At 51.5% G+C, this 26,852-nt stretch overlaps 1 protein-coding gene across 2 annotated transcripts in view; it reads left to right on the top strand.

The window, feature by feature from the left end:
- Positions 1-25,176, top strand: part of Kcnc1 (potassium voltage-gated channel subfamily C member 1) — a 43,298-nt gene extending 18,122 nt beyond the window's left edge. The window contains exons 2-4 of one of the 2 annotated variants that reach the window (XM_026399019.2): positions 13,831-14,764; positions 21,590-21,778; positions 23,791-25,176. In XM_026399019.2, coding sequence (XP_026254804.1) covers positions 13,831-14,764; positions 21,590-21,778; positions 23,791-23,855 — 1,188 coding nt within the window. In that variant the 3' untranslated portion in view covers positions 23,856-25,176. Of the gene's footprint in view, positions 1-13,830; positions 14,765-19,056; positions 19,935-21,589; positions 21,779-23,790 lie in introns of those variants that run through there. The other variant, XM_026399020.2, reaches the window with a different exon arrangement.
- Positions 25,177-26,852: the final 1,676 nt, after the last annotated feature.

Here is a 26,852-nt window from a genome sequence, read left to right as displayed (position 1 = left end):
ATAAATACTTTATGATTATATGAAAGGGAAAAAATGCATGAGTGCCACATCAATGGGTGGCCAGATGTCCTTGGAACTTCCTTCTCTGGAGAAGAATCCACTCTCACTTATCTGTCTCAGGCTAGTGGTTGGAGCCCAGGGTTGCCACCTTGAGCCAGCTTACCATAGTGGCCTATCACAGTGGATAGTGTCCGGTCAAGATGGAGCCCCTGAGCTGCAGGCGCTGGACACTGGATTCTGGGCGCTGGAGTCCTACTCCTGGCTAGGACTGACATAGGCATCAGGCAGCTCAGTCAGAGACCCAGCTAGGCTGCCACATAGGCTGGGGCGTCTGGCCTGGCATGAGGAAGGTTCTATTTGCTGGGGAAGGGACCTCAGTTCAAACTAGGAACAAAACAGGCTTCAGGATTTGGAGACACTGTCACTGTTCCCAACCTTTGAATAAACCAGCTGCTAAAGCTGCCCAGGCCATCTCCTCCCATCACACCTCCTCAAAAAGAAAGTGACATTTCCTAGTGCTTTTTTAAGCCCAGGCTGGCTGGTCCAGACCAGGCTGTGGGGTGGGGAGGGAGCGGTTAGCACTGGGAGTCACACAGCCTGCATCTGTCCTCACCTTGAGTGATCTCAAGACACTGGGAATAGACATGGTCTCATCTCCTCACCATGCATTCCACATTCCAATTCTAATGCGCAGATGCCAGATGCCCCACTCCAGTGCCTGCATCCAGGTTTCGAATCCATGCCAGTTGTGCCTCACGGGTAGGACCCAGGCTGTTGAACTACACCATGGGTAGGTAGCTTGCCAACCTGCTGGGAGGGGAGGATATATCTTCCTCCTCTCTGGAAAGGAATCCTGGTGACCTTAAATCTATTCTCCATGGATGACATGTGTAGCATGTTCATGGCCAGTGGGAATTCAGGTCTTTGTTCACTGATTGTACCCATTGTCAAGGAGATGGGAGTGATTATGCCTACTGCTAGTGTAGACATGAGTCTGCTGTCAACTAGTACACCCATTGCCAGTGTAGACACAAGTCTGCTCTCAATCACTTGCCCACTGTCAGTCTAACAGACCATCTCTGTGGAGACAGAGCATGCCTGTTGCCCATGAGAACATAGCTGAATGATTAGAGATTGTGTTCACGGCCCATCTAGTCACAGATTACCAGACAGAGATGATTCTTTTGCCAGTTTGGTTGTTAGATGTGCAGTCTGTGTGGTCAGTGCCAGTGTAGATGTATGTCTGAAATCAATAATTGTGCATTTTGCCAGTGTAGATACAGATATGATATCAGTGAGCCAGTGATTATGCCCACTGCCTGTGTAGACAAGGGAAAGGATCCACCAGAGAAGTGGCTCACTTCCTAACGAGGCTGCAGGATGCAACTATATAACTATTATGCTAACAGGGGATTGAGACATGTAACCTGGGACACATGTCCATGACCTAGTTTGCCTGGAAGAGAGGCTGTGCTTAGCTGGCTCCCTGGTTCTGGGGAAGCAACCTCCCTTCTCTTACTAGTTGGAGAATTTGGCTGGACTTTCACACAGGGCCAAGCCAGACCCTAGAATCAGCTACCACAGAGACTTCACCTTCTTAATGGGGAAGAGACAAACAATAAACATAAACACTAAGTAAATTACAGATTACTAACACTCATGCAACTGAACTGAAAAGTGGTTGGATGTCATTGTATATAAGTTATCCTTCAGCAAAGCTGGGAAAAGCTAGTGTATTTGAAAATGATGAGTGCTGTGGGAGAAAACAGAGGAAGGAAAACAGATTACTGGAGGTGCTGTTGAAATTTTAACAGGGTGGTTGGAGTAGGCCTCATGAGTTGGTGACAGAATAGGCCATGGGAATGCTGGGCATCCTAGGCAGGGGGAGAAAGGGCCCTAAGACATGCATGTGTCCAGCACATTTGAGGAACATGTCTGAAGATGTGGGAATGGCTGGAGGGAGCAAAGAGGATGGTAGTAGGAGAGGGGGTCAGAGGGGTAAGGGAGGTGCATGTTCAGCAGGGGTCTCCAGGCCATTTCAAAGACCTTTACCCTGGCAGGGTTCTGAGCAGAGAAACGAGGCAACTGGAGAGATGCTTTTAAAAGATCATCAGGCAGCTGTGTTGCCAACAGTACCAGGGTTGTGGGAAAGTAGGAGATAGGTTAAAAGACTATGGCCACAACCCAGTGGGGGAATAATGGTAGCAAGGATGTGGGTGGTGGCTGAGGGGGCAGGGATGGGGCTCGGAATCTGGATTTAGTTTAAGCAGAGCCACCAGGATTTCCTTACAGATTAAATGCGAGGTGTGACAGAGGAGAGGTGTCAAGGCTGACTGCAAGGTTTTTGGCAAGAATGTCCTGGAAGGATGGAGATGCTGTCTCATGAGGTGGAGAAGGCTGCGGGGGTGTGGGGGTGCTCAGGAGTTCAGCTGACATGCTGAGTTTGAGCTACTAGAACTCCCCCTGGAGGTGCCAGGAAGGTGGGTGCGGGAGTCCTGAGTTCAGGGGAAGTGCTGGGCCAGAGAGAAACACTGGGAAGTGCTGCACGGTAGGATTTGAGGGTGGTGGGGAGCTGAAGTCTTGAAATGAATCCATCACTAAGGAATTGAAGGGTAGATGGGGAAGAGGAGCCAGCACTACCCTGAGAGGCATGCTGACAGTGAGAGGCTGGGAGGAGAGGTTGGCAAAGGACACCAGGATGAAGCCCCAGGTAGATGTCAAGAAAATCAGGAGAAAATCAGGTAAGGTCCTGGGAAGTGAAACACAGGACTGAATGATCAGCACTGCCGATGTGGGTGATGAGTCTAGGGACAGGAGGATAGAGAATTGTCCCCATCTTCTGCAACTGTTCTTCCTTACACCTTGCATTTCCCTTCTCGATTGGTTCTATCCCTCCAACCTCTGCATGGTTGTCACTTCCTCTTGGAAGCCACTCTCACCCCAAGGCTTCTTCAAGTCCCATCCAATGCCTTGTACATCCCCCTCGGAGCTCCAGTCAGTGCCCCCACCAGGAGCTGTGGTTATTTTGCTCAGTCTGTGCAGGCCTGGGATAAGGTGGAAACATTTGTTGGAGGGCTAGCAGGTGGGCAGTCAGCTGTCTGAGAGGTCAGACCATGTCCACAGCCCTCCTCTACATGTCCCTACTAGAGCCAACTTTTAACCTCCTTCCCCAAACACTTATAGATACACATATAGGTCCACACCTACAAGAGTGAGGATCCCTTAGGATGCAGGCACACAAGTGAGCCCTGGTGGGGACATTTCCAAGTGGATTCCTGGTAGACCTCACACCCAACTCCTCATGGAACTGCCTCGGTTTTCTCATTTACCAGATGGGGTAATCAGAACTGTCCTGCTGACTACCCACCTGGGTATGTTGTATGTGTATAGGGGGTATGTTCATATGAGATTCAAAATGTGAAGATGTGTTGTAAAGAAGCCTGTGCCCAATGTCAGGGCTTTCTGGAATGGGTGTGAAAACATTTGTAAGGGCGGAAGTACTGGAGCAGAGTGGTTTTAGAGTCAGAGACCTGGTCTCTAATCCTGCCTGCCACCTCTAAACTTTGTGGGGTATTTTTTTGCCACTCTAAACCTCAGTTTTCTCATCTGAAAAATGGAAGTGATGATATTTTCTTCAGAGAGGGTTTTAGAGATAAATGATATAATGTTTATAAAGCATTTAGCCTCAGGTGAGCATGAAGTTATTGCTTTATAGCAGAGGACAGTGTGGCTCAACAAACTCATTACTCCTCTAACCAAGACGGCTTGGTGAGGATGGAAAGGGTAAAGTGTAGGACCCATTGTCCACACAGGGAGAGTGCTTAACACAAGCAGGCCCAAGATGAGTGCGGGGGAAGTGGAGGAAGCCTGGCCTGCAGCAATGCTGGCTGTGGCTCAGGGTGCATCCTGAGGCCTCTGCAGGAGTAGGCAGGACTGTCATAGGGAGGAAAAAGAGCAGGAGTGTTCTGGTGATCCCACCAGCAGTCTCCCCTTTCTGGAAGAAAGGGACAGAAGTTCACCAAGAAACAAATGCACCTCTCTCGGAGGTGTCCAAAGACAGAATGATTGGCCTCATGAGTGTCTCCTAACCTATAGTGACCAACAGAGACATCTATCTCAAGGTTACTGCACAGGGAATCAGGAACTGCTTCCTGGAGGCCTGTGTATGGCTTCCTTCTCGGGGGTCTTATCATGCGTTTCTTACCTCTAATTTGTGGTTTTCTTTAGTAAAAAAGTTTGAGGCAATAAGACTCACCTCAATCAGAAGCCTTAAAAATAAATCAGAAAAGAAAAGAAAGAATATTTTAATGAAAAGAAGAAATAGCTATACCCCAAACCCAGGTAAAGCATTAGCCCAGAATTTCACACCAAATTTAACTGAGCTCCTGGATGTCGGCGCAAAAGAAACATGAAGAATTGCATTCACCCACTGACAGAAAGCAGACAGGGACACTGGGGACACAGGCTTGTCCTGACATATATAAAGAGTGTCCCATGTGGTATTCTGGTATATTTCTGAGTCTAAGATGCAACTGAGAAGGTGTAGGGAGACCATGCTATCTCCCCACTTCACTATCTGTTCTCCAGGAGACACTCAGGCCAGGAGTGGAGGCGGGTGGTGGTTTTGCTCCTGACAGGGTCTTCCTGTTATGGGTCCCTCTGTGACAGCACAGATCCTAAGGCCCCTGTGCCCCTGTGTTGCAATGGCTGACAAAAATCAAAACCATATTGGAGTGGCCAAATCTAGCTCACGGGGCACAGCCTTGATGGCTTGTGCCATGGGGCCCATGTCCATCCATCTGGCTGCTTACAGGAGCTTATGGAAGGAGTTGTGGAGCAGGGTGGGACTGACCACACTGTTGAGCACTCTGAGGCCTTGACAAGATTCTTCCCTCCCTAGATATCAAACTCCTTGTCAGAAAGAAGTCATGATAATGAAACTTGCCTTGCTGAGCTGGCGTGAGGCTTATATGAGCAAATGTATGGAAAGTACTGGAAGCGAAGCCTGCTCACCACCGGTGAAGTTGTTGTCCTTTGTCTTGTTTCCAGAATTGGGCCAGAAAGTTGGCAGGCAGCTCTGGCTCAACCCCCACTCATCATGTGACCTTGGGTGGCCTTTCCTTCTGAGTCTCAGGTCCTTTCGGCCTAGCCTGAGGCATGGGCTCATGTGGAAACCCTGTAACCATGATGATGCTAAGTCTCTCTCCCTCTGAGGACTGCAGGCCATTGCTGGGTCTTGGATATGGCCTGGCCTTGTCCACAGGAAACAGGCTGTGGGGATCGGGCCATCAGCTCTCCCCAGGCTGTCCCTTGCTCCTGATCTGTTGTTAGCAACAAGTGGCAGCAGGAGCAGAACAAATTAGGGGAAGAAACTTAATGAAACACATTTCTCCCTTTAGCTATTACTGCTGCTCCTCACCCCTCTTCCCATCCCCTGCTGCCCCCAGTAACTACAGCAAAACAAAAAACTGAAGTACTGTGTTGGGAGTTTTGTGGAGGAACCCTGCAGCCCAGCTTTCACAATACCTGAGTGCAGGGAACTGCCATCTGGGGTTTTTTTTCCCCAGCCCCAGAACTCACTGGTGAGGAAGTCTCAGGCTCTGGCCATTTCCTCCACACCCCTCAATTTTATCTTACTTCCTGGAATGTGTTATTATTGTTCCCACTTTAATAATGATAGCACCGAGTCTCCAAGAGGTTACTCATCTGCAGTGACATCCCACATGGCAGAGCTGGGATTCGATCTCAGGCTCTGAGCTGATCCAGGCCTCTACTCAGAGCTGCCTATTGCCCAGCACCTAACACAGTTCCTCACATATCAGAGCTACCTGGCATTTGTCTCATCCCTCATGGATCCCAAATGCCAAGATGGAGATGGTGGCATCAGAGCCATCTGGGACACAAATCAGAGGTAAATTTCTGCTCCCAATCATAATACTGAACCCAAGCCTCAGAGTATGGAGCAGGGCCTACATTGTATCTCCACTTGCCCAGAATCCGCTGCTGTCCCCTCCCACAAGCCTCTTTCCTCTCCTGCCTCCTTCTTTCCCCACAGGACTCCTCCAGGACCACAACAGGCAGCAGCCAGGCTGCTCCAGGGAAGGTTCTTCCTCCCAGGTCTTTGCCCACTCTTCTAGGGGGTCTGCATTTGCACCCCACCAACTTCTTGTTACTAAATCTGGAAGCTTCTCTGACCCTGTCCCACTGGAGCTCTCTAAGGCTTTTCCCTGGGCAGATGCTCTTCCCCTGTACTCCAGGGCTGGCCTTCACTGGACAGCTTGGTCACTGTGCTGCTCTGTCAGGCTGATTGGGAGGTGGCCTCAGCCCCATTCATACCCCATGGGCTTAGTATGGGTCTGCAGTGGCTCTCTTGAGGACAGTGGCAGTGTTTCAGGCCTTAGTTTCCCAGATGCCTCACAGCTCATAGGTTCCTATTCCCAGACTGTAAGATTCTAGGCTTTTCTACATCACAGATACTCTAATGCTCAGTGCAGGATTGTGGCAGGAGCACCAGGGCAGAAGGGTAGGAGACAGCATTCTGCAGGACTGATGGTGGGCTGGAACCCCCACCTCTGACCCTCCCTGTGTTGTTCAATTTCATCAGCACGGCCACCTGGGAGGCAGGGATGAAAGCTCAAAAAGGGGCAGGGATGCTCCAAGGTTACCCAAAGACGAGCCAGACCTGAAAGTCAGGTTGGCCCAACGTCAGGGTATTGTCATTTCTGCTCCAGTTGCTACCTCCTTTGACAGAAGGACATGAGCTGCTTTTGGCCTGGGATCTAGAAGGCAGTTTGCATCTGGGGAATTCAAGAGGTCTGGAGGATGGGGAGGATACTTGCCTGTGCAAAAGCTCAGAGGCTACAGTGACAAAAGACTACTCTGGGGACCAATGAGGGTGTTTCAGGAGAATATATCCATCTCTGGTCATCCTGAGAGCCCTGCAACATTGGATAGGTCCCATCCTTTACTGTTCCTCCATTTCTCCATTCCCTGACAAGTAGCCTCTTCATAGAAACCTCTGCAAGCCTCCTCTGTCTTGGTGCCCTGTGTTTCTAGTGGTCACATTTCCACAAGTCCATCACACCACTGACTTACAACATATCATTATGTCAGTAATATGACCACATTGAGGATGTGGGAAGAAATATTATTTTAAGGATGTGTGCATGTTATATATGCAAAATATGCTTCTTGAGGTGAAAACACCATGGGAAGCCTTACCACCTCAGGATTTCCCAGGCCAGCTGTCAGGATGGCTCTTTCCAATGTGACCTAGGTCTAGGATCATGAGAACAAATCTCAAAGGCAGTTATCACTCTCTCTGGGGGTCTGGACTCTCAGGCCTGGCTGCTGCCTGTTGTGGTCCTGGCCCCACATCAGGTTGTAAGCCAGGATGGAGAGTGTCAGTAGGGATTCTGAGCTGGGTACCACCTAGCCAACTTCCCTGCCACCTTTTGCTGGGCCAGCTCAGGGGCCTTTTCCCTATCCCACCCTGTCTGTCCTTCTTCTTGGGCTAGTGTATGAATGACCATCTTTGGGATGGAAAAGGATCGGGACCCTGGGCTGAGTTCAGTGTCCCCAGCCAGATTCTGATCTCTCTAGGTGATAATCCATACATGCACACGCACCACAAACCATGCATAGCCCCATACATGTGCATGCATATGCATGCATACACACTGCCCTCAAGATTTACCCCACACATGCACACCACAAACCATACATGTCTTTGAATATGTACACACCCAAACGTGCACATATGCCACATCCCATACAGAGCTCCATACCCACTCATGCATATACCCCTACATACCAGAAGCCACATATCCTTACTCATGTGCAGACCCTTGCACACATACGTGTACTCATATGCCAAAACTCACACATAGCCCAATATATAGATGCACACATACCACAAAACAAATATATCTTTATAGGTGTGTAGAGTTGTGAGTACACATCTACACACATGTATACAAATCATACATGTCTACATACATGTATGTGTGTACACATAAACATACCATACCACATGCACATGTGCACAGAGCCATGTACACACCCCAAACCATATATAGCCCTGTACATACACCCCACCACATACATTTCTCCATACGCATGCACACACATGCCACTCAACACCTACCCTCACACACACACTCACATACCTCATATTTTCCTCCCACCCACACTTTTTTTTCCAACCCACATGAATCACACACAGCGACCACTTAATAAGCAAAACTCTGTGGAGAGGCCTGGAGTCAGGTCACAGAGAGACACCTTCGCCATGCAAACCCCTGCTCTGCATTTACACACTGCCTTCCAACAGGCTCTCATAGGGCCCAGTTCCTGCACGCGCTCACACTCTCCCGCTTCAGCATAGGGGACTGCGCAGGGAGCTCCTCCCGCCCACCTGCAGGAGCCAGCAGGAAGGAGCAGAGAGCAGGAGCAGGTGGGACCCACACACGGTGCCCTGGCCTCTCCAGCTTCATGGTGGAGGCATTGAATAGAACAAAAAAAGAGACCATATCCCAAAGAGTCTCTTCCCCTCATCCTCCATCACAGCACTGGCCAGTCCAGCACACCGCGGGCACGTCCAGCCCAAGAAAGTCCAGACAAGTCTAATTCAGTTTCCAAACCCAACTCAACTGACAATTTATTTAGGACAATTGCCCATCCCGTCTGCTCTGCATCACTGACTACACATGGATTAACTCAAATGCTGCACACCCCCGTGGGGCAGATTTAATTAGGTGGAAAAATTGACCTGGAGCCTCTGGGGGCCTGGGGCCTGGACATCAGCCAGGGCTCCCCTGTCAGCCATCATGTGTGTTACCCCCTGCCCCCACTGCCTGCAACCTTGCTCTGCCTCAGGATCCTCAGAAGGGACCAAGTCCAACCCTCACTTTAACCTTGATGACATTAAGGCCCAGAGAAGGGAAATGACATGCCAAGGTAACACAGCAAGTGAGCAGCCAGGCCAGAATGTTGGTCGCTGCACCATGTTACAACCAGCACCTTATTCCTGAAACAATGAACTGCAAGAACACGGATCCCCACGGCAAACCCTTGAACAGCTCTGAAAGGCAAGCACAATTTTCTGAAGATGAGTGTGGCATAAATAATTCATAAATGAAAGTCATAGCACATATTGGTCATTTTAATAGATAGTAAATTGCCTTTCTGATTTATGGTTTTGGGGTGGGGTTATGATAAAAATAACTTGGTGATTTATAAAACATCTTCTTAAGTCAACAGATCGTTAGTAGGTTTGTCTGACTTTACAGCCAACAGCTTTACCACCCAGGTTACCATAGAAATGGGATGCCTCGCTCTGTTGCCATGGCTACCACTTTCTAGAACACAATTGGTGGGTCTCTCACGGATAGTGATTTGGTTCTGGAAAAAATAAAAAGAGCCAGAAACTACCAGCTTGGGTTTATGTCACATTGTCAGGCAATCTCTCCTACATTGTCTTGAAATTTTACAGCCACAGAGCCGGCCAGGTGGTGTGACAGTTGCCCCTAGGCTGGCTGGCAAAGGTCCCTTGGTGCCTCTAGTCAGACTAGGAGCCCAGAAGGGACAGGCTTCACAACAGGCCATGGGTGTGGTGGGGCTCAGCTTCTGCAGGAGTGGGGTGGCAGAAACAAGACCTGGCAGGTGATGGGAGATCAGAAGGCCTTGGGATGGGGATCAAGGCCCAGGGACAGGAAGTCCAGAGCCAGCATCGTCTGAGCAGGCAGGCTCAGGAAGGGCCAGAGAGGCAAAGACAAAGAGAGCTGTACCTACCCATGTTGTGGGGGAGAGGTCAACATCACCTCCCAGTGGGGCAGGGTAGGCAGAGCAGTACCTGGGGTCTGTGTGCTCGTAAGTATGCTGCATGGTGCCACCACTGCATCATCTGTGTGCTCTCGTGTGTATCCGCATGAGTTGTGTGTATGCACGTGCATTTGCGCCTTTTGATATAGCACCTGGGTGTATCTGTTTGGTGTGCAGTGACATGACTCAGTGACTCTACTTGGGCTCTCACATTCTATGTGTGTGACCAGGCATTGAGCTGTGGTTCATGTGTCCTTGTGCTCAGTGTTGGTGCTTAGGTGATAGGTGAGGTGTGTTCTGTCTGGGTGGTGGTTGTGTCTATGATCTGTGGGTGACAGTTTCATGTTTCTGGGTGACTGGGGACTTGGAGGCAGACAGCTCATGGGGGTGCAGCCTCCCTGCCCTTGCCCTGGGGTTGATAAGCCCAGGGTCCTGCAGCTGCTGCTCAAGGATTATCATTCTGAGTTTGCTAAGCAGGGCTTCCCTCCCTGCCAGGGGTCAGCTGATCCCAGGCCTAAGCCCACACCTATGCCCACACCCTTCCCTGTCCCATTGGCTCAGCTCCCCAGAAAGTTCAGGTCTTCTCCTCAGTGGAAGAAAGAAGCCAAGCAGGGACACAGGCTAGGCTATCGAAGGATGCTGTCATCACTGGAGCCCACCCAGAGAGCTGCTCCTGCCCCAGGTCCTAGCAAGTTGTGGGCAATGAGGCCTAAGAATGATTCCAATGTGTCTGAGCTCCTGCCTGGGGGCCCAGGTGCCATGCTGTGTCTGTCATAAGGGAGATCTCAGGGAGAGCTGGACTGTGGGTACCAAACTCCAGGATGGAACCATCCAGACATAATCAGGCCAGCTGCAAAGTGGGATGAGTTGTGTTCTTTTGCCCCAGGAGATTTGGAGACTTGGAGGTCAGAGCTCAGGTTGCAAAGCTTGGTAAACCTGGGTCCAGTCTCAGTCCTCACTGGCTTTCAAACCTAGGCTTAGTCCTTTAACCTCTTGGTACCTGGCTTTCCTTCTTAACATATGTCAGTACAAGGATTAAAGGCTCATGGTAGGTCCTCAAGCTCTGCTTTCCTCCTTCTTGAGCTCAGCCAGCCCTAGGCATGAGCAGAGAGAACTGGAGGCTTGACTGGTGTCACTTTGGCTGTGTCCTTGGTTGTCCATCTACTAGTCTCTGGATTTGGAGAATGTTGGAGTCTGAGCGAATCAGGAGCAGCTTGCTCCACAGCCCTCTAAGAGTCCTCTCAAACCTGAATGTTGCTAGAGCTCTGCCTATGAGGGATGATGGCCACGCTTTGAGGCAGCAGAAGCCAAGAAAGCAGGCACCCAGGGAGCCTCTGTAGGGAAGAAGGCCTAGCCTCCACCCCTCCAGCTCTTCAGGGGAAGAAATCTTAGTGTCTGGCTCTAGGCTTGGTTTCTACTGCCTTCCCTTCGTCTCCCCACTCCTTGGGCAGTGGATATCAGGCTACAGTTAATCCTGGAAAACCAAGGACTTTTCTATACAAATCTTACAAGGCCTGACCTCCTTCTGGGCCTCAGTTTTCCCATCAGGATCTGTAGTGAGGTAGGGCAAATGAGAAGAGAGCTAGAGGGCCTGCAAGGGCACCTGGGAGTTAGAAGGCTCCTAGGATATCAATGCCTTATCTGGGCCATTCCCACGAGCCTCCCTAGTCACTATAGAGCCAGGTTGGAGACAGATTCTCTGTCTCCCTAGGGTGAATATAGAGACTCCTTGGGGAGTCCCTTTATTTACAGCCTTATAGAGACCACAGTGCCAATGAGAGCCTCACCCCAGGGAAAGAGATATTAATGAAGGGTGAATGGGATTTTCCCAGACAGATTGGAAGGGACACTCTCCCTCCCATAAAAGGTATAGCAGGTACGAAGCCATGAAAATGGGGGAGACACTGCGGTCAGAAATGGCAGAGAGTTTCACATGGTATGAATGTTGGGGACGTGTAGGAAGAGGACCTTGAAAAGCCAAGTGAGGCCAGGGCATGGAGAGTCTCATGTTTCAGGCTGGGGAGTTTGGGCTTTTCTCTGTAGGCAGCATGGGCAGAGCTGGGATTCCCATGGGCAGCTCCTTCTGATGGCTGTGTGACTGAGAATGAAGCCTTAAACCTGTGTTGATGGGGGGTGGCCGGGTTGAGAGAGAACACAGGGGAGGGTGGAAGTGGGAGAGCTCAGGATAAGGGTGTCCTGGCTGGTGGTGCATCAAGAAAGGAGGTACCTCCTGGCTTCACCTTTGGTCAGATCAGGAACTCTGGGTGCCATGGGCTGTGCCTCTGAGATGCCCTCAGACTCTCACAGGGTGCATATTCCTCTCCGCTCAGGACAAGGCCCAGGCAAGGGGCATCACCTATCCTTAAGGAGTCTGGATCATGAGTGCCAAGCTCCAAAATGGAGCCCCCAGAAGAAACTGGGCACCAAATACCCAGCAATGGGGATTTCCCCCCCTAGTACTAGAGATTGAACCCAGGGCCTTGTACACGCTAGGCAAGTGCTGCTCTACCACTGAGCTACATCCCCAGCCCAGGGGTGTACTTTTTAGCTCCAAGAGGTTTGGTTACTCTAGTGATGGAAAGAGTTTGGGAGCTTGGTGAACTTGGGTCTGAGGTGGTAGCCTCTTCCAGTTGCCTCTGCCTTGCTTTCCTGATCTTTCTCTGTGGCCTCCCAGGTCTGAACTATCTGCATCTTGAAGAAAGAGCTTTCTGGAGTTGGAAGACCTGGCTGCGGCCTCTACCTGCCTCTCTCAAGGGTGTACAGATTGTTCTCACCTTTTCCCAGCCCCTCTTGGGGCTGAGGGGGCTCATCTTTAAGCCCCGTGCATTGTATACTCATCTCTGTATGGTCCTTCACCCCCAGCTATCAGGGGAGCTCCTGAGGCTGGACAAGGCTTTGTTCAACTCTGTGCTTGTCATAACCTTGTGCCTGGTGAAGATTGCCAAAAAAAAAGGATGGAGGAATGAACCAATGGGTGGATGGACAGGTGAAAGGAAAGGAGGGGAAAAAGAGGAAGGGTTATAAAAAGAAAAGAGGAGGGAAGGGAAGAAGAACGGTGGATGAAAGTAAGGGAAGGAAGGGTAGAATGAACACACAAAGGAAGGAGGACAGGAAGGAGTGTGAATGGGTGAACAGATGGAAGAAAGGAAGGGAGGGAGAGAGGTAGAAGGAAAGAAGCATGAGTGGACAGATGGATGGTCATTCTGAAAACCTGACTTTGTCCCCCCCTTCTTCCCCCTCCTCTCCCCTAGTCCACAATGTGGTTAAAAAAAATCCATACAGTTCTTAGTTCCCAGATCCCTGCAAGATCAAGTGCCAGGCCCCTTGGTCAGAGTCAACCCAGACTGGGTCATTCTGAGACTCCCAGTGTGGACCCCCCACAGTGGGGGGTGGGCATCATAGCAAACTCAGGCAATTGCCAGAGGCTTTGTGGCTGCCTTCTGCTGCTGACCTGCGGTGCGATCTTGACACTACGTGATGGAAATAGACAGGAGTTGGATAGAAGAAAGATGAGAAATGCAGCCCCTGAATAGCTGATGCCCCTACAGCTGCCCCTCTCATTTCTTTGCGATCTTCAGCTCCAGCAAGCCAGGTCACCATGATTAGTCAGGGTCGCTAACTCTTTAACAAATCACCTCCAAGTTGCAGTAGTTTAAGACAATAGAAGTTAATTTCCCAGTCAGGTTCAATGAGGGTATTTAGTGGATGTCTTTCTTTCCAGGGACCCAGGCTCCTTCCCTCTGGTGACTGCTGGCCCCTAGGGCTTCAGTGTCTGGCTGGCAATGGGGGTAAGAAAGTATGGAAGATCAAGGAGGAGGGTTTTACCAGCTGGGCCTGGCAGTAGTGCACATCACTCTGCTGAGGAAAATGTGGCATGTCAGCTAAGGTCATGTTGGAAGGGGCCCTCGGTGGGCATCTTCCCCTGCTCTGGCCCTCTGCCTGGACCCAGCTTTCTGTAGTCTGGGTGGGAGGGCTTCCCCTCTGACACTCTGTGTTTCTTGCCCACAGTATGTGGCCTTTGCCTCCCTGTTCTTCATCCTGGTCTCCATCACCACCTTCTGCCTGGAGACCCACGAGCGCTTCAATCCTATCGTGAACAAGACAGAGATTGAGAATGTTCAGAATGGCACGCAAGTGCGCTACTACAGGGAAGCGGAGACAGAGGCCTTCCTCACCTACATCGAGGGTGTCTGCGTGGTGTGGTTCACCTTTGAGTTCCTCATGCGTGTGGTCTTCTGCCCCAACAAAGTTGAGTTCATCAAGAACTCGCTCAACATCATTGACTTTGTGGCAATCCTCCCCTTCTACCTGGAGGTGGGCCTAAGTGGCCTGTCCTCCAAGGCTGCCAAGGATGTCCTGGGCTTCCTGCGAGTTGTCCGCTTCGTGCGCATCCTGCGCATCTTCAAGCTGACCCGCCACTTCGTGGGCCTGCGTGTCCTGGGCCACACACTCCGTGCCAGCACCAACGAGTTCCTGCTGCTCATCATCTTCCTGGCCCTGGGCGTGCTCATCTTTGCCACCATGATCTACTATGCCGAGAGGATAGGGGCACAGCCCAACGACCCCAGTGCCAGTGAGCACACGCACTTTAAGAACATCCCCATTGGCTTCTGGTGGGCCGTGGTCACCATGACGACACTGGGCTACGGAGACATGTACCCGCAGACATGGTCTGGCATGTTGGTGGGAGCACTGTGCGCACTGGCAGGCGTGCTGACCATTGCCATGCCCGTGCCTGTCATCGTGAACAATTTTGGGATGTATTACTCCTTAGCCATGGCTAAGCAGAAACTACCAAAGAAAAAAAAGAAGCATATTCCGCGGCCACCGCAGCTGGGATCTCCCAATTATTGTAAATCTGTCGTAAACTCTCCACACCACAGTACTCAGAGTGACACATGTCCGCTGGCCCAGGAAGAAATTTTAGAAATTAACAGAGCAGGTAGGAAACCTCTTAGAGGCATGTCGATCTGACCTTTCACCTCCGCCCCCTGTAGCGATGATTCCAGATTCAGTCAAACTGCTTCCTTAGTTCTGTGGGCGACCCCGGACCCTGCACTCAGTCTCGAGGTGTGGAGCCTGGGGGCCCAGGGAGATGCTGGCAGCCAAATTCAGAAGGCAAGAGCCTGCTAGAGGAACCTCACTGGTGGCCCCGGGTAAGGAGGTTGATGCGGTTGGTCTCGTGACGTTCTGAAGAGACCACATGGCCCGTGGAGTTACTGAGGACTATCTTAGCAGGAGCCCCGGGGGCTGCTGCTCATGTGCGCAGGAGTCAAGCGTGAGTCTCTGACTCAGGCTACTGACCCAGTGTTGGGGCAGGATGGGGGCGGGTATGATTCGGAGATGCCAGCTAGCTTCTGATTTGGTCCTTAACACAGCATCCTTTAGGCTGTGTAGACAGCAGAAATTGTTCATGGGGTCTGGGCAGGAGGATCCCTGCAAAGGCAGTAGATTCTCAGCCCCACAAGAACCGTCTCCATAGCTGAGTAGATTCCTGCTCTGATTCCGGCTGTCTAGCTCCAGGTCCTTCTTAGGAGATGCCCCTAGCCATCTGTGACAAGCTTACTTACCCATAGCATGCCGAACCAACTCATCTTCTACCACCACTCTAGAGTTTAGCATTTATCTTTAGGAACCTGTTGGAGTGACTCTGGCTTTCACGGTGTCTGTTGGGGTTGATGGTCCAGTGGGAGTTTCTGGAGACCTGATGGAAGCGCTGGTGAGCAAAGGATTAGGGGGGGCCACCACCCTGGGCAGCTTAGATGAAAGCGCTACAGACCAGCAACAATTTCCACCAAGGGTTGTTCCCATGTCCGGTGGTAGGGACTGCAGCAGCAATACTAGACATCCCAACCAGTGTACAACCACTTTCCCGTGAATTCACTGGGGGCTGGGGGGGAGGGGGGCCATGAAACAATACTAGTCACCATGGGATATATTCTAATATTCCATGGCTAGTGGTTCATTATGGGACTATCTCAGTTTTATGAGAATCTGCACATAGCACATAAAGTTGATCATGGGGCTCTGGTCTGAAGATATAAAGCCCATAGTCTACCTCTACCCATGGAATACCATCGACTTATTCTGTGGACACAGGGATCTCAAAGGATTGGATGACCCAGAGAAGAATGACAACAATGAGCTAAGAAGGAGTACCCGGGTGAGCACAAGGTTGACAGGAGAGGTTAGTCTGTGAAGGACATCCCCAAGCCCAGGTCTGGCATGGGGGCTGCAGACTAGCTCAGACCCAGATGAGGAAGTTTCCCTTTGGTTCAGTTGGCCTCCCCCAGTGGTGATTGATCTCCTTCCCTGCCCATGTGCTCTCTGACCCACCCCCTCATCCTCATTCTGTTTAGGCTTCATCCCATAGCTAGGCCAGCCAGAGCAGTATTCCCAAGGCCCGCTTCTCTGCCCCTTTGCTCTCCCCTGGGATTTCTGTATGCACTTGAGAGGAACATGGCTATTGTCTTGGGCTGGGCCAGAGGGTGGACAGGGGTCTCAGAGGCTGAAACAGGGGCCTGGGGTGGGGAAAGTCTTCCAGCCAAGTCATGACTGTCCATAGAAAGCCCTGCCCCACCCCTCTTCTTCAGATTAGCTAGCCATTTCACCACAGGATCCACCATCAGGGCAAGCACAGTTCCTGGGGCTCTGGGGGAAGGTCTGGGCTGGCCTAGCTTTCAGCTCCACTGTGGGCCCCAGCATGCTCAACCTGAGGGGTGCCATCATGACACTACTTAACCCTTCCTCTGCATCCTTCCTGACACTCCATCTTTCAGGACTGGTATCCAAGCTTAGGAGCCGCACACGCACACCAGCCAGTCAAGGATCTCCATTTCACTCCAGGCAGGCCCAGATTCCTCTGTATGCCTAGACAATGGTGATATTATCCAAGTGCTGAGGACACACACACAGGAGCGTGGATGTGTGTATTCAGACTTATAAACCAGCTACTTCCAGGGACATAGCCCCCTTCCCATGCTGCAGCAGACCTGCACTCCTGTGGGAGGGATTCCCCTGAGTTCCACAGTCCTTCCCCAGCCTTGGCAGCCCTGCCCCTGGGAGACACTTCGCTCTGGCTTCAGGTTTGAGACCCCAAGAGTCTGGGGTTTGGATAGTTCTATAGCTAAGGAGATGTTTGGGTGCCCTCTGGAACCTAGATGCCTAGACCCTCCTGCCTTCCCCCTCCACCTCATCCCTCTTGCTGTGTTCCCATCTCCTTCCCAAGCACCTGATGGTGTTGGTGCTGTCCTAATGTTCAGACCCTCCCCCAACCAGGCTCTGAGACCCCGTTTCCACTCTGAGCCTCATCCCTCATCAGAACACACCTCCCTCCAGGCATGTGAGACCTGGATTATGTGCCACCAGTAGGATATGGGTCCTAGGGGAGTGTCCTGCCTCATCTCTGTGTCCTGGCCTCCCTTTCCATTTTCCTCTGTTTCTGCTTGGAACTGTGTGCCCAGATGGGTACGGGCTTGGGGTGAGTTTGTGAGAGAGTGAGGGAGACGCCAGAGGCAAGGAAGGTAGTGGTGGTGGTGGGTAGAGACCAGACCCTCCAGGGATTTGGGCAGGTGAAATGCAGCAAACTCCATCCAGGCCTTTCCAAGGGAAAGTAAATAGTTCCATAAAATCCAGGGTTCTCCAGTTTCAATTCTGAGACCTGTGGGACCAAGTGCAATATGTGGGCCCTGAGGGCATCCCACTCTCACCTTCCTGCCCAGGCTGGGTCCAGGACTGAAGCAAGTCCTCCTGGCTGGGCAGTTGCACCTTCCTTTCACCTCCACCTCTTGGCCACTCCTGAAACTTCAGTTTGTGTGTCTGTCCCAGGTTTGTTCTGACCTCCTCCTCTGAGCCATGGCTGATGGCCTCAGTGTTGGGAGTCTTATCCTGGGGAATTGTCAAGGACCTGGTTGTCAACTTGACTGTGGGTCCTCATAGGGGGAGGCTAGACAGGCCCAGCCTGGGTCACTGGTGACCCAGAAGAAGCCGCCTCTTTCACTAAAAGGGGCAGCCGGGGCCCAGACCACCTGTTCTGGGCAGCTTAGAGTACTCCCTTTGTTCTGCCATGTTCATTCACATGTGTCTTGTCCATCTCTGCTGCTGTGATGTGGGTTGATCCTTTGTGGTGCCGCGTTCAGGAATGCAGGGTCTCATCATAGGTGAGCAGGAATGGCGAGGAAAGAGGGATGGTGGTATGTATGCAGGGCAGCAGTGAGGTCCCAGAGAAGCCCCTACCTCAGCTTACTGGGACCACTGAGGCCTCTGGGTCATTTTTGGGTGAGGGGTTCCTCCCCTGAGAGCAGAGTACAAAGTCCCCTATCTCTGATCCCTCCGCCTGTCTCCTGGTGGGCTGCAGTGGCTGCCCAGGAAGTGGTGCTAGCCTCGGGGCAGGGAGGGTGATGGGATTGGGGGCAGAGTTGACCAGGCAGGATGTGGGGCTGAAAAGTCTGTGTGGGCCCAGCAGCAGAGTTGGCAGCGTGGACCCTGAATAGGGTCCTTGTTGTCCCCAGGTGGGCTAAGGGGGAAGCAGTGGAAAAGTGCGCTGACTCGAAAGGCCAGGCATGGGTGTTCTTTTCCATGTTGTTCACATTCTGTCTTTCTCTCTCTCCACTAATCATGTGTCCCTCTCTTCTCTTCTCTCTCTCTCTCTCTCTCTCTCTCTCTCTCTCTCTCCTCGTTTTGTTGCATGACTTGTGCTGGTTTTTGTGAATGTCTTTCTCACAGACTGTCCCCATTTAGCCTGGGATGTTTTCCCCTGAATCCCCAGCTGGGCAGATCCCTTGGGGCATACCCAGGGAAATGCCCAGAAACCCCCACCCCACCCCAGCCCTGCGTGCGCCGCGGGTGCCCATGCTGGTGTGAACAGTAAGTACCGTCGCGGTGCCTGGAGACGGGCAGTAAAGGCAGCCTGCTGGCTGAGGGCCCCACCACACAGTTCTCCTTGCTCCAAAGTTTTAAAAAAAAATGACCCTCTTGCGGACGCTCATCTCAGCCCATTTCAAAGCCTGGAAACCATCTCTGAGACGCTGCCCATGTTGTCATTTCATCATTGCAGCCTGTGGGTCTAGTAGGGGCCCGGGGGCCCTGAGCCAGAGGAGGCAGGGCCCCCAGCCCTCTGGAAAGCTGGTGGGAACTGAGGCTTCTAGCTGCCATCTCATCCAAAGATGGACTGGGGCAGCGGGTGGGGAATCTTGGTTGAGTTTGAATCTGTGGTCCTTTTCACTGGTTTCCCAGATTTAGACAGTTGGGTCTTTCCTGTCACCCTACTGGAGTTGGAGAAGGAGGATGCCCCAGTTTCTGAGAGTATCCTGAACTGCAGACAAACCAGCAGCCACGCAGTCCTAGTTTCCTCCTCAAAGATCAAGGCTGAAAGAAAAAGCAGACTCAAGAGTGTCCTGGGAATCCCCCCAAGGACCCCTGGTGGTTGCTCCTTGCCCCTGCCCCTTCAGGGAAAATGAGCCCCAACTTGGGCCCTTTAAAGTTGTGGGATTTGGGAGTCCTTGGGGCATGGGGACTTGTGGGCAGAGCTAGAGGAAAGTCTCTGACTGCACCATCTTAGTGGAGGCAGAGGCAGACAGGGGCAGCTCTTCTGGACAAGAACTGCAGGCCGTGGTCACTTCCATTGATAGGTTATGGCCAAGAAAGAGAACAAGCTCTCAGGCCCCTCCTAGAGGGAGCCGCTGCCTGGGAGAGCCTACTGGCCTTCCCCTGAAGGGAAACTCATGCAGGGTACTATGGTCCCAACTGCCACAGTCTCATTTACTTCCACTTCATACTGTTTCCTTCCCTTCTGCCCAGCATCCTCCTCTGCCCTGAGATCCCTGGGGAGGGAGACAAGGGCCAACCAGAGTGCAGGCCCTCTAGCGTGTCTGTGAGCACACATGTGTGCCTGCAGACACGCCCCAGGGAGCTAGGCAGCCCCCAGCCCCAGTCACATGGTGTCAGAGTTTCCTTGGTAACTGGCCTTTCTGGTTCAGAGTAAATTGGGGAGTAAAGCCCCTGGGATTTGTCAAGAAACGCACTGTACGTGAAATGCTTTGCCATCTTGTATGAGAGACTTTTTTAAGTTCCAAAATTATGATGGGTTTTTTTGGATTTGCTTTAATGAATAAACCTGATTGGTCCATTTCTCTTTTGACTGACTGCCTCTTTGTAGTGACATGATGTGTACACGGGTGATGATCCCACCCACGTGTACGCCAAGTGTGTGCACGCGGGAAAGGATCACTCTGCGTGTAGTTACATGATGTGAACAGGATCATGGGAAAGTGTCAACTCGGTGGAAATTGTCTCCAGCTTTCCCCCTCTTTAATCTTCTAGAGAATCTCCCCTAACATGGTTGTTCAAGTTGGTTTCCTTCCACAAAAGGGCTTCCACCCTAGATGCAGTGTTTAAGTTGGCTGCACCCTTGCCAGAAAGTTTCTGCTTTGAGGGCTGACAGCATGGGACAGGCTTAGTCCCTAAAAGTGATGGGGCAAGGGCAAAGGCCACCTTGGCCAACCCAAGCTGCCACCACTCTGCTCCTGGAATTGGGAGAGACAGGATTCCTTGCTCTGGCCACACATTGCCCCCAGCAAATGTGCTCCCTGACCTCCTCCCAGCTTCCTTCTCAGGCGACCACAGAGGCCAAGACTTGAATTTTCTCCACCCAAGTCCATCAGCCACTGTTGTCTTCAACACATCCATTTGCTCTGCTTTGCCGGGGACACTGACAGAGGAGACAGGAATGGGAGCCCCTCCCACATCCATGTCCCACCATCAAGCCTCATGCATACATCCCTGTTGTGCCTGTGCAAGCTGACCAGGCCTGCCAGAGCCTGTGGGCAACGATGCTGGCTTGGTGTGTGTGGGGAGCAGAGTGGACTGAGTGGTCAGTGTGGGTCTGCATGGGGACCAAGCAGATGGAGTGGTCAAATCGGATCTGAGTGCAGGGCAGAGTAAAATGTGTGACCAAGCCTAGTCTGCACAGGGGATGGGAAGTCAGAATGACCATATTGGGTCCTTATGGGGACAGAATAGAAGATGTCCCCAGGCCTAGTCTGTACAGGGGACAGAGTGATCAGATTAGGTCCTTGTGGGGACAGAGTAACAGGTATGAGCAGGCCTAGTCTGTACAGAGGATGGGACATCAGAGCAACCAAATAGAGTCCATATGGAGTTGTGGGGGGTGGGTGGCAGAGAAATCAGAGTGTGTGTGTATGGGAGAACAGAATAAACCAAGTGATCAGATGGAATCCAAACAGAGGTGGAGTGGAGAAAATCAGGTGGGGTCTGGATGGGGAGAAGTCTGACTGACTGGTTGGCTGAGTGTCAATGGAAGGTAGTTGGGCTCTGGTCAGTGGCAGAAGGGGGTCTGGAAGTCTGCCTCTTTGGATTGGAGCATTTCTGCGTGTCTGTCTGTCTTCTCCCTGAGCTCTGTGTCTGGCCCTCTCCCCATGACCACATCCACACCATGCTGTCTCATTGGCCCTGCCTTGGGCCCTGGGCCTGGCCCCCAGCACTGCATGCGGGGCCCATCACCAATTCATCTTTTTGCAAACTTTGAGCAAACCCAGGAGCCCCTTCTCCCTTCCCAGCATGGTGGGCAGCCTGTGGGCTGCCTGAACAAGCTGAGGCCTCCCCAAACCTTACACCCTACTCCATGACCTGCCCACTTTTCCATCCTTAGGGATGGGCTTCCCTTTGTCAAATGCCCCTCCTCTGGCCTGTTCCCCCCCTCACTAAACAGTTTTAAGTGTCTCAATAGCTTCTGCTTATATGTTTGAAGATTCCAAACTGAATGGGGAGGTGGCGAAGGCCGCGCTGGCGAACGAAGACTGCCCCCACATAGACCAGGCCCTCACTCCCGATGAGGGCCTGCCCTTTACGCGCTCGGGCACCCGCGAGAGATACGGACCCTGCTTCCTCTTATCAACCGGGGAGTACGCGTGCCCACCTGGTGGAGGAATGAGAAAGGGTATGTAGAGGAAGCTGGAGCACTATGCATCGGCCGGGCCCGCCTCGCGCTCCTGCAGGTGGGTGGGCAGGGCGGCGGGCAAGGGACGCTGAGGGGCAGGCAGGCACAGTAAGGGGGGCAAGGATGGAGGGAGTCCCCCACGGTTGGCCCCTGGAGGTCAGAGTCCCCTTCTCCCAAGTGAGATGTCAGGCTGGCAGAGAAAACCTGAGGCCCAGGCAGCTGTGGGTCAGTACTGAGCTAAGTAGTAGAAAGGGGATTGGCACAGGCTGGCTTACTGTGGGTGCACCTGAAGGCAGGGTGCACCCAGGGATGCAGGAGCAGCCTCGGCTTCACTAGGTTGGTTTGACAGGGGCAGGTCAGGTCCACAGGCACAGTGATCTCTCTTCTCCCTTGATTGAGGAAGATGGTGAGAGGGGCCTGGCATAGCCAGGACCCTGTAAACTTATCTACCCAAGATCCATGTTATGGAAGAGGCATCCTTTAATAAGAATCCACAAGTCAGAAGGAGGGAAGGCATGAAGAGAGAGGTGGCTTCAGGGCTTGGGGATAAGGCCATTGTCCTTGCAGAGGTAAGGTGTATGCCAGTGGCAGATAGAGTATTACTAGTGGCAGATAGAAAACTTGCCAGGAGGAGGTGGGTAAGCAGGACTCTGTACAGCCCCTTCCATCGCCAGTGCCCATTGGCCACTGCTGGTGTGCTCAGCGCCCCCTTGTGGTTGGCAAAGACTGAGACCAGTGGTAGCCTTTGCTCAAGTTCTCTGCACAGTCAGAACTTCAGGCTGACATGATGGAGACAGGCTTCTGTTAGAACTTGAGCATGGGCTGGAGAGAGAACGGGTTGGGCTGCAGAGCACTCTAGGGCAAGGCTCCAGGCACGGCTGGGCTGGAAGGCAGGGCAGGCCTTTCTCTGTGCAGCAGGCTGGCTAGGCAGCTCTGCATGTCTTGGAGTGCCTCACATGCTCACAAGGGTGCATGCTAATGAAGGGTCAGTCAAGTAGTCAGATTTTTGAGGGTAATAGTTGGTGTAGCTTGTGGCCATTGTCAACTGCTTCAGTATTTGAAACCAGATTGGAGAAGAAAAAAGATTTTGAAATCAAAGGCAGACCTAGAAGAGGAGAGGCAGTGTCCAGTGAGATGAGGGAAAGTCCTTTGGGTCACTAGTGCTTAAGTTGTGCCACCTGATCTAGGCTGGTCCCTGCTTCTTTGCCCTGCCTGAGGTCCCTCGGACCTCAGTGCGGTGTACCACTCCCCGCACTGCATGGTGCTGCATGGTGGAGGGCTGCCATCCTTGGGGAGGCCCCATTCTTGGCACTGTCCATGGATGGGTCTGCTGCTCCCCTTTGCAACTGGCTTTTTACTAGGTGGAGTCTCTAGAATGTTTAGGAGCAGGGGCCACCCTGGAGAGTAATGGGGGAAACAGGGAGACCATTTCCAGTAAGTTCTCCTGGGCTGCCTGTCTCCTTCATCTTGAATGTTGGCTCAGTTGATGTGACCTAAAAGAGCAGACAAGGGAGTCTCCTGCTATCTTTCCAGAAGCCCTGGGAATGTGGGACAGAAGCAGCCCCATCTCCCTGGAGCAACTGGGGAGCCCAACAGCAACCACTACCCACAGGTGTTACCGTCTCCCAAGCCCACATGGCCTTAGGAGCCAGAGTCTTTGTGCCCTAGCCCTGTTCACCAGCCCCAGCTCTCATGGAATCCTGACAGCCACCAAGGACTTGCTTTTCTCAGGCTGATTCAGAGCCATAAGCCCTGCAGATGTTTTCTGAGTCCAGGTGTTTGGACTCAGAGTAGGAGAAGAAATAGGGACTCCACCGGTTTCCTCAGGAGGGAGAGAAAGAGGCTGCTAGGCTGGCTCGCTGCATGGGAAACCAGCCAGCTGGAGAAGAACCTGCCTGCCTCTGCATGCGGCTGTTCTGTCTTTCCTCCTCCTTCCTTAAAAACTAAGTACCAAGCGGGATGGGAAAGCCGAGAAGAGAAGCTCAAGTGTTAATTGTATTCTTTACATACAGATCTTTGCAAAGAAAGCCCTGTCATTGCTAAGTATATGCCGACAGAGGCTGTGAGAGTGACTTGACCAGGCGGCTTGGCCGAGGACACTGGTGGCTATTAAGCATCTGGGTGGACCTGCAGCCCCTCCTCACCCTCGGACAGAGTAAATTCACGCCATGCAGGTTTGCCGGACGAGTCCGAGTGGCCCAGGCATTGTGCTAGGACGGACGTAGCTTTTCCTACGGCCAAATGGTAACTGACCGTAGAGGATTTCTTTTCCTTCTTTTCATTTTTTAAAATTTTATTTTATTTGGGGAGGGAGGGTGGAGGGGTTCCTTAGCATGACTTGCATGAAGTTAAACAGAAAACCCAGCAAACCAAACCCACCAACCTCCCTGCAACTGTATGATTACCCTCAACAACAATAACAAGAAGAAAAAGAAAAAGTCCTATATTTTCTTTCAGAGCTCTTTACTTTTACACACATTGTTGGAGCCAAATTGTAACAACGTTCAGTAGAAACCTGTACATTTCTGGGAGTGGGGGACCGGGGAGGAAGGATGGAGATGGGGAACAAATTGCTTCCCCTTTTGTACACAAGATCGAGAGTAAAGGTTCCAAAAAGGGCAGTCGGTCAGTCATTGGTCATATTGACCCCACCTTCATAGTTCATCTCTCACACGGAAACTGAGAACTTTGCTCCAAATAGAATTGTGGAAACTCGCACTGCCGCCTTCTTCCCTCTCTGTTTGGCATGCTTGTGACCCAGCGGACGTCTCCCCAAGACCCCTGGCAGCGGCTAGTCTAGGTTGAATCTCTCATCATATCGGTGTGTAGATCCAGTGTGACCAACTTTCATAATAAATTGTTCATAGTAAATAATCAGCACCGTATGGATTTTCCAAGTGTTATTTTAAAACCAGGATGTAGAGCACCAAAAGTTCAGGACCACAGGAGGGGCAACCTCCTCCACCAACCTTTACCAAGGCACAACCTGGCGATGTATGCAATTTAGTACTTCAGAGTAAAAAACTGCATGCCCAATGTTATGCAAAGCAATTCGAGCATGAAATAAATTTTGTATCATGGTTTCTGTATAGTCTAAAGCAGATTTGTTTTCCTGAAGCAATTGGAGGTTTGCAGAGACACGCTTCTGCATCTCGAATAAATATAGTATTTTCCCAACAGAAACAGAGGACAGTAGCTTGGCTTTGGTCTGATTCTAAAATTAGTGTGGGGGGGGAGAAGGATGATATTTTTGAAAAACACATGCTTGAGTTGAAAAAAAAAATGCAACATCTCGAGCTTTCACTGCAGCTCACAACATTTCCTGGAAAGAGAGCAACGATGCTTTAGCTCAACAAACTCCCCTCCCTGGGCCCTGGACCCGGAAATAAAAAGCTGACTTCTGAGATGAAGCATGGATTCGGGTTTTTATTGCCTTCAGGCAGTGTCGCGATTCTCTTCCACGGCTGGGCTGGGATAAGCCTGGGCCCTGACTATGCCAATCTCAAGGACCCACCTTGAAGTGCTGTGGTCTGCTCGCTGGGGGAAAGCTAAGCCCTAGGAGGAAGTTGCCCCATGCTGGGGGACTGGGCAGGGTGGCCCCTTGCACTACACACCCTTTTGGGGCAAGGGACAGTTCCCAGAGGCACAGAGTGTATGAAGATCTGACAAAAAACCAGCACATCCTCTAGGGAGTTACCTGTCATGGAGATTTCTCCCTGAATCATGCTGTGTTGATGCATCCTTGAATCTGGCCATGTCAGTGCACATCCTGCTCCCGCAATCCATGCAGACCTTGGTCACCTCCCTCTTAGGGCCATTGTTGTATCTGATGAAGCCAGAGACAGAGATCTGACTGTCAGGTCTGGGTGCCCTAGCTAAATGTATCCTTGCAGGGCCTGGTCAGGTGACCCACTTCATTGAATACCCTTTCTCCCAATCTGAGGGCATCATGGAAGGAGTGCAGTCACCTCCCAGGGATCTTGATTTGCTTCGGTTGTTCACTTGATTTTGGTGTGGGGCAGAGTGGCAGATCCAACACTTTTTCCTATTCATTAGAGACTTGATGAATGCGGGTGGAAAGCTCCTGAAGGTCAGGGCAGTCAACCTCTGAGCATTTTTTGAGAGAAGGAAATGAGGCCCAGAGAGGAAAGTGATCTTTCCAGGGCTACTAATAAGTGAGTGTCAGTATTCCCCTGATTTCAGTTCCTTGGACACCTCCCAGCATGACCTGAATCAATGATCTGAAGAGTGGGTGGGAGGCAGAGGAGGGTGCTAAATTTCCATCTAACAGTTTCTTATCTCCTCAAAGTATTTTCTAAACTTCCTGATGCCCTGTGAAATCTAAGAACAGAGTGTATGGGGAGGGTGGAGCCTCTGCCCAGGGGTTAGGTGGCTAAGGGGCCATGACAAGAAAATGTTTATGCTCCCCAAGGATCTGCCATCAAAGAAGAGCCTCTGGTGAACACCAAGCCATTGGGAATATGGGTTTCCAGGGACACAGTAGCTCCTAGAGAAAGGAGATTAATATACACTGCATATCTACATGGTGGGGGGACATCTTAGAAATGTTGTCTAATGATAGCTCAAAATAGTCCCATTTTAGAGACAAGAGAAAAAGGTACAAAGGAATAAAGTAACTGGCCCAAGCCATATGGCCAATGAATGATGAAGTCAAGATTTTAACACAAGTTATCTGACTCCAGAGCTTAGGTTAATCTGACTCAAGATAATAGAGGCTTCCTGGGGATGACCCTGAGAGGTGCAACTGACAGGAACACTAGAGTTGCTGGCCCTAAATCTCAGGCCCTCAGGACTTGGCCTCCTGACCTTCTTCATGGAGCACCATGGGTATGACAAGCAGGGGTCACTTCACATCCTGCCTTTTCTCCCACACACAGAGGGACAACTTTACTCTCTTTCTTAAACATCTCACTGCCCTAACAATGAAGTTTAAGCTCCCTTGATTAGTTTTTATAGAGGCTACCAGCCTCCCCAATCTCTGCTCCTCATGCCCACCTCCCTTTGTGTGCTCCAGTCACTCTGAAAGTCTGAATTTATAGCAGTTACCCATATG

Source organism: Urocitellus parryii, chromosome 4 (genome assembly GCF_045843805.1).
Source record: "Urocitellus parryii isolate mUroPar1 chromosome 4, mUroPar1.hap1, whole genome shotgun sequence".
Taxonomy (NCBI): Eukaryota; Metazoa; Chordata; class Mammalia; order Rodentia; family Sciuridae; genus Urocitellus; species Urocitellus parryii.
Note: the sequence above shows the minus strand (reverse complement) of the source record. Positions and strands in the feature narration are given on the sequence as shown.